This window comes from Salvia miltiorrhiza, chromosome 7 (genome assembly GCF_028751815.1).
Source record: "Salvia miltiorrhiza cultivar Shanhuang (shh) chromosome 7, IMPLAD_Smil_shh, whole genome shotgun sequence".
Classification (NCBI taxonomy): domain Eukaryota; kingdom Viridiplantae; phylum Streptophyta; class Magnoliopsida; order Lamiales; family Lamiaceae; genus Salvia; species Salvia miltiorrhiza.
The window spans coordinates 33,201,941-33,217,846 of record NC_080393.1 but is presented as its reverse complement, the minus strand read 5'-3'; the positions used below and the strand labels follow the sequence as shown (position 1 = coordinate 33,217,846).

The following is a 15,906-nucleotide window of genomic DNA, read 5'->3' as shown; positions in this document are numbered from 1 at the left end:
GTTTCAGTAATTTCCGCATTCAGACCAATCCCATGAGCTGTCCGAAGTCGAAGACACACAAACCCCTTCGTCAATTCCACGATGCTGTCCAAAAGAGTACTAAAACAAAACAAAAGAACCCTAATTCGAAAAAACCGAAATTAGTAAAGAAATTGGAAAAGAGTTTCTCCCAAAAATTTCAACTCTATCAGCGTTCTCCTCCCTCTTGCAGATTTCCCCCCCTAATTTTGCGTACTCCGTGACTAGATCTGCTCTCGCTCTTGATCGCCCGAATCTATCAATATTTCGATTCTACGTATAACTACCCACTTACTTTACATCTGATTGTGATGAAAATTAGATAATTTTGCTTTTATTCAGCGGGTTTTTCAATGGCGGATGCACTATCTGTGGTTCCAGCAGCTGTTCTCCGTAATCTCTCCGATAAGCTCTACGAGAAGCGGAAGAATGCTGCTCTTGAGGTGCACAAATTGCATATGCATATAATTTTACTTGCTCTTTTAGGAATTTGTTTTGTGGGCTTTGGCGTTTATATCGTTCTGTTTCTTTTGTTTTGTTTTTTCTCTTTGTGGGTTTTGTTGGATCTAGGTGGAAGGGATAGTGAAACAATTAGCGATGGCTGGTGATCACGATAAGATCACTGCAGTGATCAATTTGCTCACCAATGAATATACCTACTCGCCCCAGGCAAATCATCGTAAAGTATGTTTTTTAGGTTTGATTGATTTAGTCTATGCATATCTACTTATTGAAGTATCTGAGAGTTCCGGATTGATTTAATTCGTCCTCCTAGTGGAGAATTCTTTTTTACTTCATTGTGGTGTTTGCCTGTTCTTTTCGGGTTTAGGGAGGTTTGATAGGATTGGCAGCAGCAACAGTGGGTTTGACTTCAGAAGCTGCACAACATCTTGATGTAAGAGTACCACCTTGATTTTTTCTTTCTTTCTTTTATCTTGTGGATATGTGTTATAATGTTGCGTACAAAGTGTTGATCAAAAACTCCATATTTTTCCTGATATTTCTTCAAACTGGTGACATAGAGAGTTATTAATTGGTAAATGGTAAATAGAAGATTTATGGTTTGATGTATATCCTGAGAGAGTTCATGGTAAATAAATAACACTCTTAACATAATGCATTAGCTGGCCGCCTGGCCGTAGTGGGGCTGACACTACCTGCACCATTGCCTAGTTGAACTTTTAGTTATTGCTCTTTGGGTAACAGGGTTATGATTTTGGCATGATGATGTGATGGATTAATTATTACAAAACGTGGTTGGTCTTATTATGTGATGTTGACCGTGGGAAAAGGAAGCACACGTGTCCTTGTATCTATTAGAGGATTATGTTTGAAGTTTGCATGATGCTGGCCTAAGAGAAAGGAGTTAAGAATTCTTTGACAGTGGTATAAGCTACATTGCATCTTTAGAAGACTTCGAAAAGTACTGTGAGGAACCGTTTGATCAGTTCTTTTGTAATTCTGTATGCATATTGTTTGTTATTTGTTAGAACTTGGTGTGAACATTTTCTAAGAGGAAACACTATGCATATTTCTGCAATTGTTTGCTGTATCATTTATGTAGAGCTATTTATGCACTTCCTGCCTGTAGTTTACTTCCAATTTATTATCGGTACAATTTCTTGGGTTGTCCCAGTAAACTTTGTATTTGATTCATTCATCTCTCTTTTGGGGTCAAAGCAAATTGTTCCACCAGTCTTGAATTCCTTTGCCGATCAAGATAGCAGAGTTCGTTATTATGCCTGTGAAGCTCTGTATAACATTGCAAAGGTGGGTAAAAGGATCTCTGCTATACTCCTATCCATTTATGTATTTGGGATTCATTATGGTAATTTGCAGGTTGTCAGAGGCGATTTTATCGTGTTCTTCAATCAGATATTTGATGCGCTGTGTAAGCTTTCAGCAGATTCAGATGCCAATGTACAGAGTGCTGCTCATCTTTTAGATAGACTTGTGAAGGTGTAGATTTCATTTTTCTTTAAATGGAAGATCTTAATATATTAGTTGAAAGCTTCAAAGAGTAATCCTTGTTCCTTTGGTTTTGGCTTTGTTTGAATGCAGGACATAGTCACTGAGAGTGATCAATTTAGGTCTGTCATTTACTTATTTATGTTTCCTTATCTGTTTCTGTAATCAATTTTGTAGTTGGCAATTTATTCTACTCGGCACTAATGCTTATTTGACATGATACAGCATCGAAGAATTTATACCTTTGTTGAGAGAACGAATGAATGTCTTGAACCCTTATGTCCGTCAATTTTTAGTTGGCTGGATTACTGTTCTAGATAGTGTTCCTGATATAGACATGCTGGGTTTCCTTCCAGATTTTCTTGATGGTAGGTGTCCTAGGTCTGAGTTTTATTTGGTCTATTGTTCTTCTTGCTGTTATATTTGACATATTAATTATTGATTATGGAATTGTAGGCTTATTTAACATGCTGAGTGATTCCAGCCATGAAATAAGGCAACAAGCTGATTCAGCACTTTCTGAGTTTCTTCAAGAAATCAAGAACTCTCCAGTAAGATTTATGCTACTTTTGATCTTGCACAATCTGTGCTCGTATGTGTTGATACAAAGTAGATTTCTTACCACAAGGAATAGTATTTTCCAAATATGGGTGCTGAAAACTACTGCATCAGTGAGGTCATGGAAGTGAACCTTTTATTTGACCTATATGTTGGATTCACCAGTAAGTTGTGCACTCGGCTCTGAACTTGCAATGCATCAGCTGTGGGGATAATTTACTGTTTCTACTGAATAATTAGTTGACTTTAGCTGCTTCGTTATCTGGATTATTTGAACCAACATGTCTAATTGCTGTACAACAGCTTTAGAAAGTGAAACTAGCTTCCATAATGACTTATAATCTCCTTATGAGGCAAACAATTTCTACAGTTTTCTCTTTCTCTTATAATTTCTTTTGGAGTCTTACCCTAAAGATTCAAAATACAGAAAATTTGACCCAGAGAATTATGGCAACTTTTAATATGCAATTCTGATGCCTAGTTGATGTATGATAAACTCTTAGTAAGTTAATTGATATTTTACAAAAGAATCATCGGAATTGAGATGAAAATTTTTAGTATCTGATGGCTTTCTAACATATCTATCAGTAGGTTGCTGCAGGTATCACAATCTAAGATATAAGTTATTGTGATTATAGTCATTAGAGCTCCTAAGACAACAAAACAGTAGAATCATTAAAAAAAAATTACTTTATCATGGAGATGGCCTCCCCAAAGAAGTTGAGCATCTGATTCAAACTACCAAACCAAACTATGACATTGAAACTTTAGTGGAAGACTAAGAATCTGTAAAAGATATGGACTAATAAGCAAAACTAGACGATATCAGTTTTGTTTCTGGATCTGAAAGCTTATGATTCCCATGCTAGATTTTGGTTTTTCCAAGCATTATTGATTTCATTGTCTATTGTTTGGATGAAGTTCATGTCAATTTTCTGACTTAAGCAGTGCCCATTTTGAAGTCTGTAGATTATGGCCGCATGGCTGAGATACTGGTACAGAGGGCAGCTTCACCTGATGAATTTACTCGACTGACTGCTATTACATGGGTAAAGTGTATTCATGCACATGATTCCCAGCATTCACTGCTTTCTGGTGAATGGATAAAGTAAATATTATGCTGTTCTTTCTGGACTAGTCCAAATGAATTCTGCTTATTCTATTATGCAGATTAATGAGTTTGTAAAGCTTGGTGGAGACCAACTTGTTCCTCATTATGCTGATATTCTTGGTGCGATCTTACCATGCATATCGGATAAGGAAGAAAAGATTAGAGTTGTAAGTTCCTGATTGGAATGGTCAATGCTTGTTTAGCTTTCTTATCCTTGACTTTATCAATTCCAGTCTTACTTGCCTCTCCTGATCCATTTTTTATGCTTCAATAGGCTTATAGGTTTCTTTTGACTTTCAGGTTGCTCGTGAAACAAACGAAGAACTTCGAGGGATCCAAGCTGCTCCAGGTGTAGGATTTGATGTAGGAGCCATCCTTTTCGTAGCTAGGAGGTAATTATCTCATTGGCTTGAACTTAATGTTACATCGATTCATGTAGCCAGGTAGACTGACGCACCTCAGAACATGTGAGAATTGAAAATAATGGTGCAATGATTTACTTTTACCTTGAAGTGTGCTGTTATCTGCAATGTTTCACACTGGATATGTGGAAAAGTAAATGTTACTTTTTGCCATGTTTATCAGGCATCTGTCTAGTGAATGGGAGGCTACACGAATTGAAGCACTGCATTGGATATCAACCCTATTAAATAGACATCGGGAAGGGGTAATCATTGATCTTCCATCAATACTCATTGGTTTGTTCATTTGATTATGTTATATATCATGGATGAAATTGTTGTAGAATTTATTGACGCAGTCAACACTTGCATACAATTCAATGTGTCTTTGTTTCCAAGTGTACTAGATGGTTTGCCATTAGGGCAAAATTATCTTGGAGCTAGCATAGCATATTGGAAAAAATGGTCATTCAGATTACCTTTAGTAAGAGCGATTGAATCATTGATTACATTTAGCTATATCTACATTTGTTGCATTGTTCAACTCGGAGTATGTAATCTGATCATGCTTTTTCTAAATTTTATGTCATTTCTTATATGTTTACCGCAGTTTAGAGTTTCTGGCTGTGCTTCATTGCTTGCTACATCGTTTAACTCTATTTTCATTACTAGGGATGTTTCTTGTGTAAGCAATGGCTTCTAGTACCTTGGGAGCTTGGGGTTTGCACTATTAATGGGTTTAACTAATAAACAATCTTTCCCCCTAATTGCTGTCTTTGAGGTGGATTTTAGCTTCGAGGGTTTTAGTTGGGGAAAAGGTAGTTAATCTTGGGATGTGGTTTATGGGTGTTGGTATTGATGACCCAACCATCACAGCCACAGGAAGAGGAAGAAAGCTCTGTAAAATGCTTAACCTCTCAAGAAGTAGTTCTAGAGGTTTGAGCCTGGGAAATTTTTGTATCTTAGATACACACTGTTATTTGTATCTCACAACCAAGTTATCTTTTATTTCTTTTCGAGGATTGTTCTTTATAATCATTATATTTAAAAAGTTTTAAGGGTTGAACACAGTACATGAATAAGTTGAATGCATTCTTTTCAAACTAGTTTTCCTTTTACCTTGCAGTGTATGATTTTATCCATGTTAGCATCTTATTTCTTTTCCTATTGAATTTTAGTGACTGGATGTTTGGGCTTCATGAATATCGTTCTTCTCTTCTTTTTCGAGCAGGTCTTATCATTCCTGAGTGATGTTTTTGAAACTCTTTTAAAGGCACTTTCAGATCCTTCTGATGAGGTATCTTCTTGCACTCCTGTAATTATTTCTTAAATGCCCTTGTTACTGTCTTTGACTGACCAAGCTTATCCAGAACTATTAATAAATTACAACTTTACAAGTAAAATTTAGGGCTTATTACTTTAGTCTTAGCTGAACACTAAGTTCACGATTTTTCTTGCATGAACATAGTAAGATGGATTGTAATTTTGTAGTTTCTAAACTGGCTGTTGTCATTCTTCTCATTTAAAGATGAGGCGTGAGCAGATCTCATTCCTTAAGATAAATAGAAACTGTTTGGAATGGATATTTAAACTTACAATACTAGTTTCTTTTATAGCCAAATTCACTGTTTTAGTGTAATAGCCACTGCATCTGAAATATTGAAGGATTTTGTGCCTTCATTCAGTTCAGGGTCCATCTAAATCTTAAGGTTGCAACTTTTTGTAGCTTTTGAAAAAGAAAATGCATCCTATTATGAGAGGCAAAATAAGGTTGCAACTTTTGTAGGCTTTTGGAATCCAATAATAAAGTCAGTTGGTCTTTCAAGAATTCAGTTACCTTATTGTTTTTTTTTTTTGATTAATACAGTTAACTTATTGTTGAAAGGCTGAATAAAAAACACTTGTGTGGTGATTGAAACCACGTTTACATAATTTAAGATGAGAGAACTAAAGTGAAGCCCTTGCTGAAGTTATTTTGAATGAAACTTTAACCACTACTGCTTCATGGTACTTGAATGAGTCTGATCTTATATGTGTTCTTTTCAATTTATTATGGTTTGTCTTTCAGATACGACTTTATAATTGCTAAAAAGGTTATTTCATTATTATGGAAGTTGTGAGATTGCATGATTTGACTGCTTCCTCTTTAGGTAGTGCTTTTGGTGCTTGAGGTCCATGCACGCATTGCCGAAGACGAGAAGCATTTTCACCAACTCATTGTTTATTTAGTCCAAAATTTTCGGGACGATAACTCTCTGTTGGAGAAGTGAGTCCTTTAGCTTTGTGTGTGTGTGCGTGCAATTTTCCCCTTGCTGCTTTCCCCATCCTTGTTATTCTTCCTTTTCTTTTGGGTTGGTAAGTGCTGAAGTATATTTTTGTGATAGTTTGTGTAATGGAATAAGTCTTTATCTTTTTTGTTGTGCAGACGGGGTGCTTTGATCATCCGTAGATTATGTGTGCTTTTAGATGCAGAAAGAGTTTATAGGAAGCTTTCCACTATACTTCAAGGAGAACCTGAATTGGATTTTGCATCTATTATGGTTCAGGTATCATCTCTTTGTTCTGTACATTGTGCATCTAGTCCACCTATGGAGTATTTGTCTTATTGTCTGATCCGTTTCTTTTAACTATCCATGGGTAGCTAATTGGTGGCACATTCTGTGGATTTATTTTTCCATTTTTGCTTCTCTTTCAGGCTTTGAATTTGATTTTGCTCACTTCATCTGAGTTGGCTAACCTTCGCAACCTCCTGAAAAAAACCTTGTTTGACGATGCTGCAAAAGACTTGTTCCTTTCTTTATATGCTTCATGGTGCCATTCACCAATGGCTATTATAAGCCTTTGCCTATTAGCTCAGGTGAGAGCCTATGCTTGGTGGTTGGTTATACTATCATCTTGTCCTTGCCCGAAATCCCCTTCACACCCTTTCCTTTACTAATGGTTCTTTCTGTGTGTGCATCCTTTTTGGTATCATTGTACAGACCTATCATCATGCAAGTACTGTCATTCAAGCATTGGTTGAGGAAGATATTAATGTCAAGTTTTTAGTCCAATTGGATAAATTGATCCACCTTCTTGAGACTCCTACTTTTGCATATCTAAGGCTTCAGGTAAGTTTAATTGAACGTCTGTTCTATGAGAAGTCAACAGACATTCTTAAATATGATCTATTGGTGCTTGTTACCATGTAAAATTCAGTTTTTTTGAGTGGGAAATATATAGGAATGTGACTAACAGTTGAGATATTCACTTGAGTGAATAGCCGGAACAGGCTTGTGAAAACATACTCAACTTGAGCCAGAATCTAATTTCTGCAGAAGTTGCATTACTATCATGCTTAAAAATGTAATGTTATTGCTCATGTAGAATTGTAAATGCATAGATGATGTTGAATCCTACTAATCCAATAAAACTATGCAAGCAGCTTTAGCATGCAGGATGAGATATATTCTTTCAGTTAAAATTCTATTTTTTACCATCAGATTGAGATCTTGTTTTCTTGTTGCAGCTTCTTGAACCAGGAAGATATATATGGTTGTTGAAAGCATTGTATGGTCTCCTAATGCTCCTACCTCAGGTACTTGGTTGAAGCATTGACCACTGTTAGTGGTCACATTGTTGCGAAAAATAAGCACAGATACTGATTATTGTAGATGCATAGATGATGTTGAATCCTACTAGTCCAGGAAAACCATGCATGCATGCATGAGCCATGATGATATCTTCTTTTAGTAAAAATTCTTTTTTCTTTTACCATCAGATTGAGCTCTTGTTTGCTTGTTACAATGTCTAGTTAGTGTTTTAATGATTTGATATTTAAAAAAAAAAAATGTCCCATCTCCCGCACCTAGTTTCCAGTGAGATGTTCCAACTGTTCAACCAGATTGGTAATATTACATGACAATTAATTTCATTGATCCGCTCATTTGTTTATTTTATTAAGCAACTCCGAGGACACATTCTATTTAATTTAGAAGTTCCTTCCACACACATGCACACATATATATGTAGGAGGGATCATATAGTACCCTTCCAATAGGTAGTACCTTAGTGTGTGTGTATATATATATATATACATATTTTGAGGGTGGTAAACAAGTCTCTGAAAGCATTTTAGAACTGGTTTTAGCTGCAAATTTTTTTGTACTTTTGTAGCCTGAGCATGGTGTTTTAGATAGAATACTACCACGCGCTGATGGAAAGAAAAAGCGTTCTATAATGTTCTATGTTTTGTGGGTACAAGCATCAGTTTAAAAGAAAAAGCTCATTGATGTTAGTTACTGTAGACTTATTATTTTGCTCACTACAAACACTATGTACTGCTTTCTCATTAGTTTTGCTTTATCCATTGATCCAGCAAAGTGTAGCATTCAAGATTCTCCGGACCCGATTAAAAACTGTACCTCCATATTCGTTCAGCGGTGAACAATTCAAGCGACGTTCACCAGGGAATGCTTTTACTGAAGTTAATCATGTTGATGGATCACAAATTGCAGAGGACGGTGACGTGAGTGTTGATACAAGGAATGCTCATAATGGGATAAACTTCATCTCGGTGCTGAAGGATTTTACTCGAGTCCAGGAGCAGCATCGTGCACATTCTAAGACACAGTCGCAAATTCGTTGCAGTGCTTCATCCTCAAAGGTTTGTCATTCTCTACTTCCTTCACAGCATTATGTTTGGGTGAAGATGTTAAGATGCACCTAATTTGGAGCTATAGTAACTTAAGTTTTAAGTTGAGATTCGAGATTCTTGCAGTCGGACCTTACCCATGTTGATAATGCAAGTAGCCATCATGTCTCGTTGTATGCAACTCATAATTATCGGATGACTACATTAACAGGACATACAAAGACCGGAAGAAGCAAACCGTGCATTGGCAGCGCCAGATACGAGCAGACCTCCTTCGAGGACTGCTTCCCGTAGAAGTCCCGGGCAGTTACAACTTTAATCGTTTCACTGTGTTATGAAAGGTTATATTATACAGTGGGTTTGGGTGTTGGAGCAGAGAGAGAGAGAGAGAGATATCCAGCAGCAGAAATTGTAAATTGTATATTCCGGTAGCTTCTTTAATTGAAACCATAAGGGTGGTGGGCATTGGGGTTTTTTTTAGCAACGCTTGGATATTGCCAAGCTATTCTTTCTTTCTTTTCCTTTTTTTCTCAAGTGACAGATATACCCATGTGGTTCTGTTGTTTTTAATGAAAACCATGTGGGGCCAGATAGATTATTAGGATTATTATTATTATTGAGTTTGTTTCATATTCTGTCTTTTGAGTCATAATTCATCTGCCACAACTGTATAATAAGTACACTTTTTGGCCCTCGTCTGCGCCTGTGCTCTTCAGGATTTTAGGTTTTCTTTTCTCGTTTTTCTTGCAATAAGTTTTAATTCAACAGCAGGTTCTCATGTTATTCTTCCTTGTTTCACTATCTTTGTCAGCGCCTCCAACTGTAGATTTTATATGTTGATTTAAAAGATTATTGAATAGTTGATTATTCTTATGATAGTGGGGTTAATGGTAGTTATTTATTACCACAATTTTGATGGTTTTTTACTTTTTTTATGAACTCCACTTGCATTTATTTTTTAAAAGACCGAGCTTTGTAAGCATTTTCATAGCGTTATCATTTTCGATGAATTCACATTTTAATTTGAGAAATCAAGATGGGCAAAACGTGACACAAAAATATACTACATAAACTGTTCCAACACACTTGATGATTGATGTAGACGTTAGGTGAATTTTTCCTTGTAAGAGTTTTCTCAATATACATCTACTTGACGCTCATAGCATTAATATATACATACAAATTTGGATGGAAGCTTACAATGCATAAATCTTGTTCTCATCAGATTCGTAGTCGTCCAAATCAGATATATTCGCAGAGTAGGACCACGAAAACGACTTACTTCCACTTGGTCGTCTGATTCGTCTCTGAGAATCGTTCCCGAAATGCTGTCTGAAGACGAAGTAGCAGAGACTCATGAGAGTGCCAACAAGAATGGGGACTCCTAACACAGTTATGGTTATAGCCATCCACGAGCTCTTCGTTCCCACCACCACAAACGATATCGACAAGAAGGCGCCACACGTGCTGATGCACGCAGCCCACATCATCTTGTTCACCACGGAGACGACCTGCTTCTGAGCATTTGTATCCCAGGCGACCAACGTGATCTGCACGACAACCACAGACAGCGATATGAAGAGAGCTGTGGCATCAAGAAGGCAGAACATACGGAATGCAACCGTATCATGGATACTGGCCGTCCCAGCTTCTGCCCCGTCTGTCCAGTACTGGCCGGGCAAGTTGAACAATGCGAGGAAAGCAATGGAGGCGACTAGAACAGCTACAACGGTCACAGAGTTTATGGTGTTCTGGACAGCTTCTCTGTGAATCTTTTTGAGTTCTTTGGCGATGCCAGAAACTCGTCTCTGCGTTTTCTCGTTTTGGATGAGCTGGGACTGGACTTCGTGCTTGATGTCGCTCACTGTCCTCTTGAGTTCCATTGCTTCGTCAACTTTCCCAATATGCCTCGCGTGCTTGCCACCAGCCTCAGTCAGGGCTTCCATGATTTCAAGAGCAGGAACTCCATACTGGAGTTTGTCCGCTATGTCCATTGCAGTTTCGCGATCATTGTTTATGGCATTCACATCAATGGATCTGTACACTAGTAAAAGTGTAACTATCTGAAAATGAGGCAATATAGTAGTGTGGTCAGAATACAGCAAAACAGAAATAAGAATTGGTAGCATATTTCACTGATTTATAAAGTTAAAAGGGAAAAACTAGAAATCTTTCTGCATACTCAAACACGCGCACAAACATTCACTTCAGTTTGTAATATTATAAATTGTCCCAATACGAACAAAAATTCCCTCCATCCCATTTGAGATGTCCTACTTTCTAATTTGGGCCATCTCATTTGAGATGTCTCATTCCATTGAGTCACCCAACAGGCCAAAACATAACAAACACCCCCAACATAACTCATAAATTACACAATATGTCACAAAAAAGCTACTTTCTACATTCTCTCTTATTTGATTTGACAGAAATACCCCCCAAAAGGTTACAACTATATTATAAACAACTCACTTTATGCCTAAATCACCTACACCTTAATACCTGCGCCCAAAAAGAAATAAGACATTTCGAGTGGGCTAGAAGGAGTACATGTTAAACTAAGAGAATGAAGCAGAAGTAGGTGCTAAACAAGGAGATGTGAATGTTAGTTAGCTGTAGGCCTGGCAAGAGGAGTTCGGGACAGCGTTCTCGCTGTAGGCCTCCCAAGAGGAGGGTTATTCTCTGTTTTCCTTGTTCAGTATTTATTTCAATTTATTTCTTTCAGTTCTCTTCTTATCTACTTATCTCAATCTCTTCACTCTATAAGAAAAAAGATGATGGAGAAGACGATAGAGAAGGGTGTTGAGTCTGTTGACTCGAGCTTAACAACATTTGAGCGAATAATGGAGAAACTCAATCGCATTGAGGAGTTGCTGGCAATTCGATCAAGAAAAATGAAGCCCTCTTTCATTCCATGTAGCCAAGATAGTGTCAAATCAGCCACGCCGCATCCACCTCCTGTTTATGTGATGACTCCACCGCATCCACGTCCTGTTTCTGTGATGACTCCACCGCCTCCACATCCTGTTACCATTATGACTCCCCCACCTCCACCTCCTGTTTCAGAAACAAGTCTGCCGCCTCAGCCTCCTGTTTCCCTGACGATGCCGCCGCCTTTGCCTCTTGTTTCCATGACGACACCTACTTCTCTTATAGAGACAGGGGTCGTGGTGGCTTCTGCCCCTTCAAATATACTTGCTGCGTCGCTCCCTACAAGAACTTCATCTCTTTCAAGGGTTGCTCCCCTCTCTACAAGGGTTGATTCCCTCTCCACAAAGACTCTTGCGCCAACAAGGATTCACCCAGCTTTGCTCATCGAGATTGGAAGGAATTGAGTCAATTGACTAAGGAGTTTCTCACTACGATAAACTTAGGCAGAATATATAAAGCCTCTCCAGGGATCACGGTGCATCAAGGGGAATATGAATTTCCTAATCAAAATAGCTTGAAGACAGGGCAGATTTGGGATGTCTTTTGAAGTGCTTACAGCCTTGAGGACAGGCTGTTTTGAAGAGCGGAGGAATTGGTACAGATCATTATTTAGTTATAGTTAATTAGTATATTGTTTCTTTAATTTATTTAGTTATTTAGGCTTTAAGTTATTTAGGGCTAGAATAAAGTAATGGGCCAGGCTTTTGTGTGGGCTCCAAGATAATTCTTGGGCCTCAAGTTTCTGTAGGTCTTTAAATAAGTTAATAGTGATTTAGGGTTAGGATTATCGCTGCAGTATTATTCTGGACAGCATCTGCTGTAGGCCTCACAAGAGGAGTTCGGGACAGCGTTCTCGCTGCAGGCCTCGCAAGTGGAGGGTTACTCTCTGTTTTCCTTGTTTAGTATTTATTTCAATTTATTTCTTTCAGTTATCTTCTTATCTACTTATCTCAATCCCTTCACTCTATCAATGAGCTACCACATCAGCTACAAGTCTAGCAAATTGGCAATTTTAAAATTGCAAGCCCTAGCAGGGTGAATGTTCAAATTATGGCTGCCCGTGTTGTTGCATATAGATGAAGCATTGATTTCTTGATTATGGTCCCTTCCGTCCTATACAGATGCTGCTAAGAACTGTATCATTCAAGAATTATATTGATCTTTACATGTAGCCAACTAAACCTATTATAAATAGCTCGTAGAATCTCTGATAGAAGTCCAGAAACGAAGATGTGCTAACACAGCTATAATTGTTACCTAAATATAACAGTTATACGCTAGAGACAAACTAATATACATTCAAGGTATCATGATTGTGCCTAAAGAACTATTAAAGCTAAACATTTCTTCCAACTTAATAATTCATCCTAATGGCTGTAAGACAATAGAAAACTCAATCTCCCTGCAACTGAATTAGCCTACACATGTGCTCCTATTTTTTTACTGAGGAAACTATATTGTTGTGCAACAATGCTGCAAAATACCTGTTCATAATACCTATGTTCGTCGTGCAGCAATGCTTGTCTTGGATGAGTGCAGAGATGGAATTTGAGTGAACACGTAGTATAGTAAAAGAGAAAATGCACAAAGTAGAAGAGTTAACTTTTAGTTACTAAGAAAATATATATACCTGAGAGCGGCTTTTCCGCGTAGCTATATGCACAGCAGTACTCCCCTTCTTGTCACGTTCATTTAAGACTGAAATATCACCTTCTAGTAGTTCTTCAATCACAGCAGTATTCTGACCTTTTGCAGCCATATGCAGAGCAGTTTGGCACTTCTTGTCCTTGATGGATATAATTCCCGGATCCCTTTCAATAAGTGCTTTTACAATACTCAATTGGCCATATCTTGCTGTCGTATGCAATGCTGTTTTACCATTTTTCCTTACAATCCTTATTGTGCTCACGTCTGCATCTAATATGGCATTGACTACATCTAGATGATTCTGTGTAGCAGCTGTGTAGAGAGGGCTTGTGTTCGAAGAGTTGCAAACTCTACAAAGCTCAGGCCAGTGGCTAAGAAATTCCTTCACAATTCCTGAAAGTAAAAAACAGGATCATTAGCTCACTGACAAGATGAAAAAATTACAGATGCACAAAAACTCTCTCACGAATTGGATAAGCAACTACAAGAGTATGGTCTCAGCATTAATGTAAAATAAACTGTTAAGAAACCAATCTTTATATCTTCTTTGCAACTCTAATAAAAAATTATTAGTGTGGGTTTCTCTGCTGCCATCTATTGCTACCTTGCCCCTATTTAATATTTATCCATCCCACAAAATGGAAGCAATAACACTTCAGTTGGACTATATTGATGATGCCTTGATGCATCCTAAAGATAAATGCATTCTAAAGAAAGACTGCCACCTCAAACCCTCATACTGTACAAGATAGGTAAAAAACTAAAAATTGTTGGGAAATGGTCATTACCAAAGAAAGTAATTGCACTGCAAGAAGCTTCCTCCAATGCAACAATACTAACGTAGGCACAATAAGTGTGACATGTTCATCTGTTTGGATATGATGCCCTACCATCAATCAACCTCGCTCATTTGATCTTCCCCGTTAAACTCAATTTCCATGTAATAAGTTTCAAGAGATTTTTAAACACCGAGACATCTATTTTTATGTTACCTTTTTCTAACCAAGCAGAACCCTTAATACACAGTACACAGAGTAAGCAATTTTTCTATAATCAAGCTCCATTCAACAATTAACTAATATCCCAATTTCATGACAGTGCACAGATTCCCGATCACCAGAAACAATAATAACAAGAAATCATACCAAATGAAGTTGAAAATGAATCAGCAAATCAAAATTCATACACCAATTAATCAGTCTAGCACAAAAGCTTAAAAAACACAATCAATCAAAGAAACACTAAATAAAAGTAAAAAAGGGGGCAAAGAAAATACCCAAGTGGCCCTTAGCTGCTGCGACGTGGAAGGCATTCATATCCGACTTCGCCCTTATCTTAACGGTCTCCAAATCGCAGAAACTGAGCAAGTAGACGAAGGTCTCGAGGAAATTATTCTCTGCGGCTATGTACAGGGCAGTTTCATTCTCGTCGTTTTGAAGGGCCATCAACGAAGATGGATCAGACCCATCATTTTGGATGAGGTTCTTGAGCGATTCGAGATCATTGCATCGGACGGCGGAGAAGAATGATTGGTGGGTTATGAATCGCAGGGACTTGGAGTCCATGTTTGATGCTGTGTCAGTTCAGCAAGAGGAAAAAAAGTGGTAAAGATTCAATATTTTTTTTTAAGTTTTTATATTTTTCTGCGGTTTTGGAAATAGTCCGCTGAAAACATGGGAGATGATGATGAAGTCGCGTTGAAAATGCTCCCCACTGTGTGTGAAGGAGATGGTAGAGAGAGAAGGAGTGGATGTTTGTAGAAGTGAGAGAAAAAGAGTCGCCGGTGAAAAAAGAAGAGCATCAGATACTCGGCTATGAGTTGTAGTGATTGATCATGTGGGCAAACTGCAATCTTAGTGGCTCTTTTTTTTCTTTTTCTTTTTCTTTTTTCTTTTCTTTCTAAAAATATTTTTTCTTTTCCTCTCCTTTATGCAAAGTTACAAACACAAAGGGTCTTGGTCTTCGCGAAAAAAAAGGAGTCACACGGTACGGAATTTCTGTAAAAATCATAAATGAGATACTCCCTCCGTCCCTGAAATGGCTTCCTCTTTGGGGACGGCACGGGTTTTAATAAAAAGTTGTAAAGTGTATTGATAGTGGAGAAAAAATGATATAATTATTATTGGAAGTTGTGAAAAGTGTTATAATTAGTATTGAGAGTGGTGAAAAGTGAAAAGTGAAAAGTAAAAATAAAAATAAATAAAGTATTATTAGTGGTGGGGTAGGTTTCCAAAAATGGAAAGAAAGAAAGAGGAAGTTATTTGGGGGACGTCCCAAAATGGAAAAAGAGGAAGTTATTTTAGGGACGGAGGGAGTAATTAGTTTTTTGGGTAAATGTGTGATTAGTCTATAAAGTAGACCCCTAAAGTGTTTAGCCCCCCACACTCAAATATCTTTCCCATAGTACATGAAAAATATGCAAATAACCCCACCTACTAACGGACCTTTGACGCCATTTACTTAATTTTTTTATTTTTATTTTTTGAAAAAATGTGCAGATTGGCCCCCGAAGTAGTAACCCATATAGCGTATAACCCCTCTTACTCACTATGTGTGCAATTAAAACCCTGAATTCCGAGAAAAGGGTGCAAATTCCCTCATCTGACCTAACGCCGTTAAGTGTCCGTTAACGTTTAGGT

General features: G+C 37.6%; 2 protein-coding genes across 2 annotated transcripts; one reads left to right on the top strand and one right to left on the bottom strand.

The window, feature by feature from the left end:
* Window positions 1-9,381, top strand: LOC130996070 (protein VAC14 homolog). Its single transcript, XM_057921584.1, has 20 exons — window positions 1-461; window positions 589-702; window positions 848-913; window positions 1,699-1,788; window positions 1,858-1,977; window positions 2,080-2,108; window positions 2,212-2,354; window positions 2,443-2,537; window positions 3,507-3,593; window positions 3,715-3,822; window positions 3,956-4,047; window positions 4,241-4,322; window positions 5,288-5,353; window positions 6,207-6,322; window positions 6,482-6,602; window positions 6,752-6,913; window positions 7,038-7,166; window positions 7,565-7,633; window positions 8,414-8,701; window positions 8,901-9,381. Exons 1-20 carry the CDS (start codon window positions 372-374, stop codon window positions 9,006-9,008), a joined length of 2,175 nt encoding a protein of 724 aa, XP_057777567.1. The 5' UTR covers window positions 1-371; the 3' UTR covers window positions 9,009-9,381.
* A 369-nt stretch (window positions 9,382-9,750) lies between these two features.
* Window positions 9,751-15,207, bottom strand: LOC130996076 (ankyrin repeat-containing protein At2g01680-like). Its single transcript, XM_057921592.1, has 3 exons — window positions 14,544-15,207; window positions 13,251-13,660; window positions 9,751-10,752 (listed from the first exon to the last, which is right to left on the bottom strand). The coding sequence occupies exons 1-3, from the start codon at window positions 14,830-14,832 to the stop codon at window positions 9,886-9,888; spliced, it is 1,566 nt and encodes a 521-aa protein (XP_057777575.1). The 5' UTR covers window positions 14,833-15,207; the 3' UTR covers window positions 9,751-9,885.
* Between the last annotated feature and the right edge of the window lie 699 nt (window positions 15,208-15,906).

Bases quoted from the DNA above. Each gene is read 5' to 3' on its own strand.
- LOC130996076 (XM_057921592.1), bottom strand. From the start codon at position 14,832: ATGGACTCCAAGTCCCTGCGATTCATAACCCACCAATCATTCTTCTCC. The intron at 13,661-14,543 runs GTATTTTCTTTG...TTTTACTTTCAG, and splicing joins AGCAGCTAAGGGCCACTTGG to GAATTGTGAAGGAATTTCTT. The intron at 10,753-13,250 runs GTATATATATTT...CCTCATTTTCAG, and splicing joins CGCGGAAAAGCCGCTCTCAG to ATAGTTACACTTTTACTAGT.
- LOC130996070 (XM_057921584.1), top strand. From the start codon at position 372: ATGGCGGATGCACTATCTGTGGTTCCAGCAGCTGTTCTCCGTAATCTC. The intron at 462-588 runs GTGCACAAATTG...TGTTGGATCTAG, and splicing joins GGAAGAATGCTGCTCTTGAG to GTGGAAGGGATAGTGAAACA. The intron at 1,978-2,079 runs GTGTAGATTTCA...GTTTGAATGCAG, and splicing joins TTTTAGATAGACTTGTGAAG to GACATAGTCACTGAGAGTGA.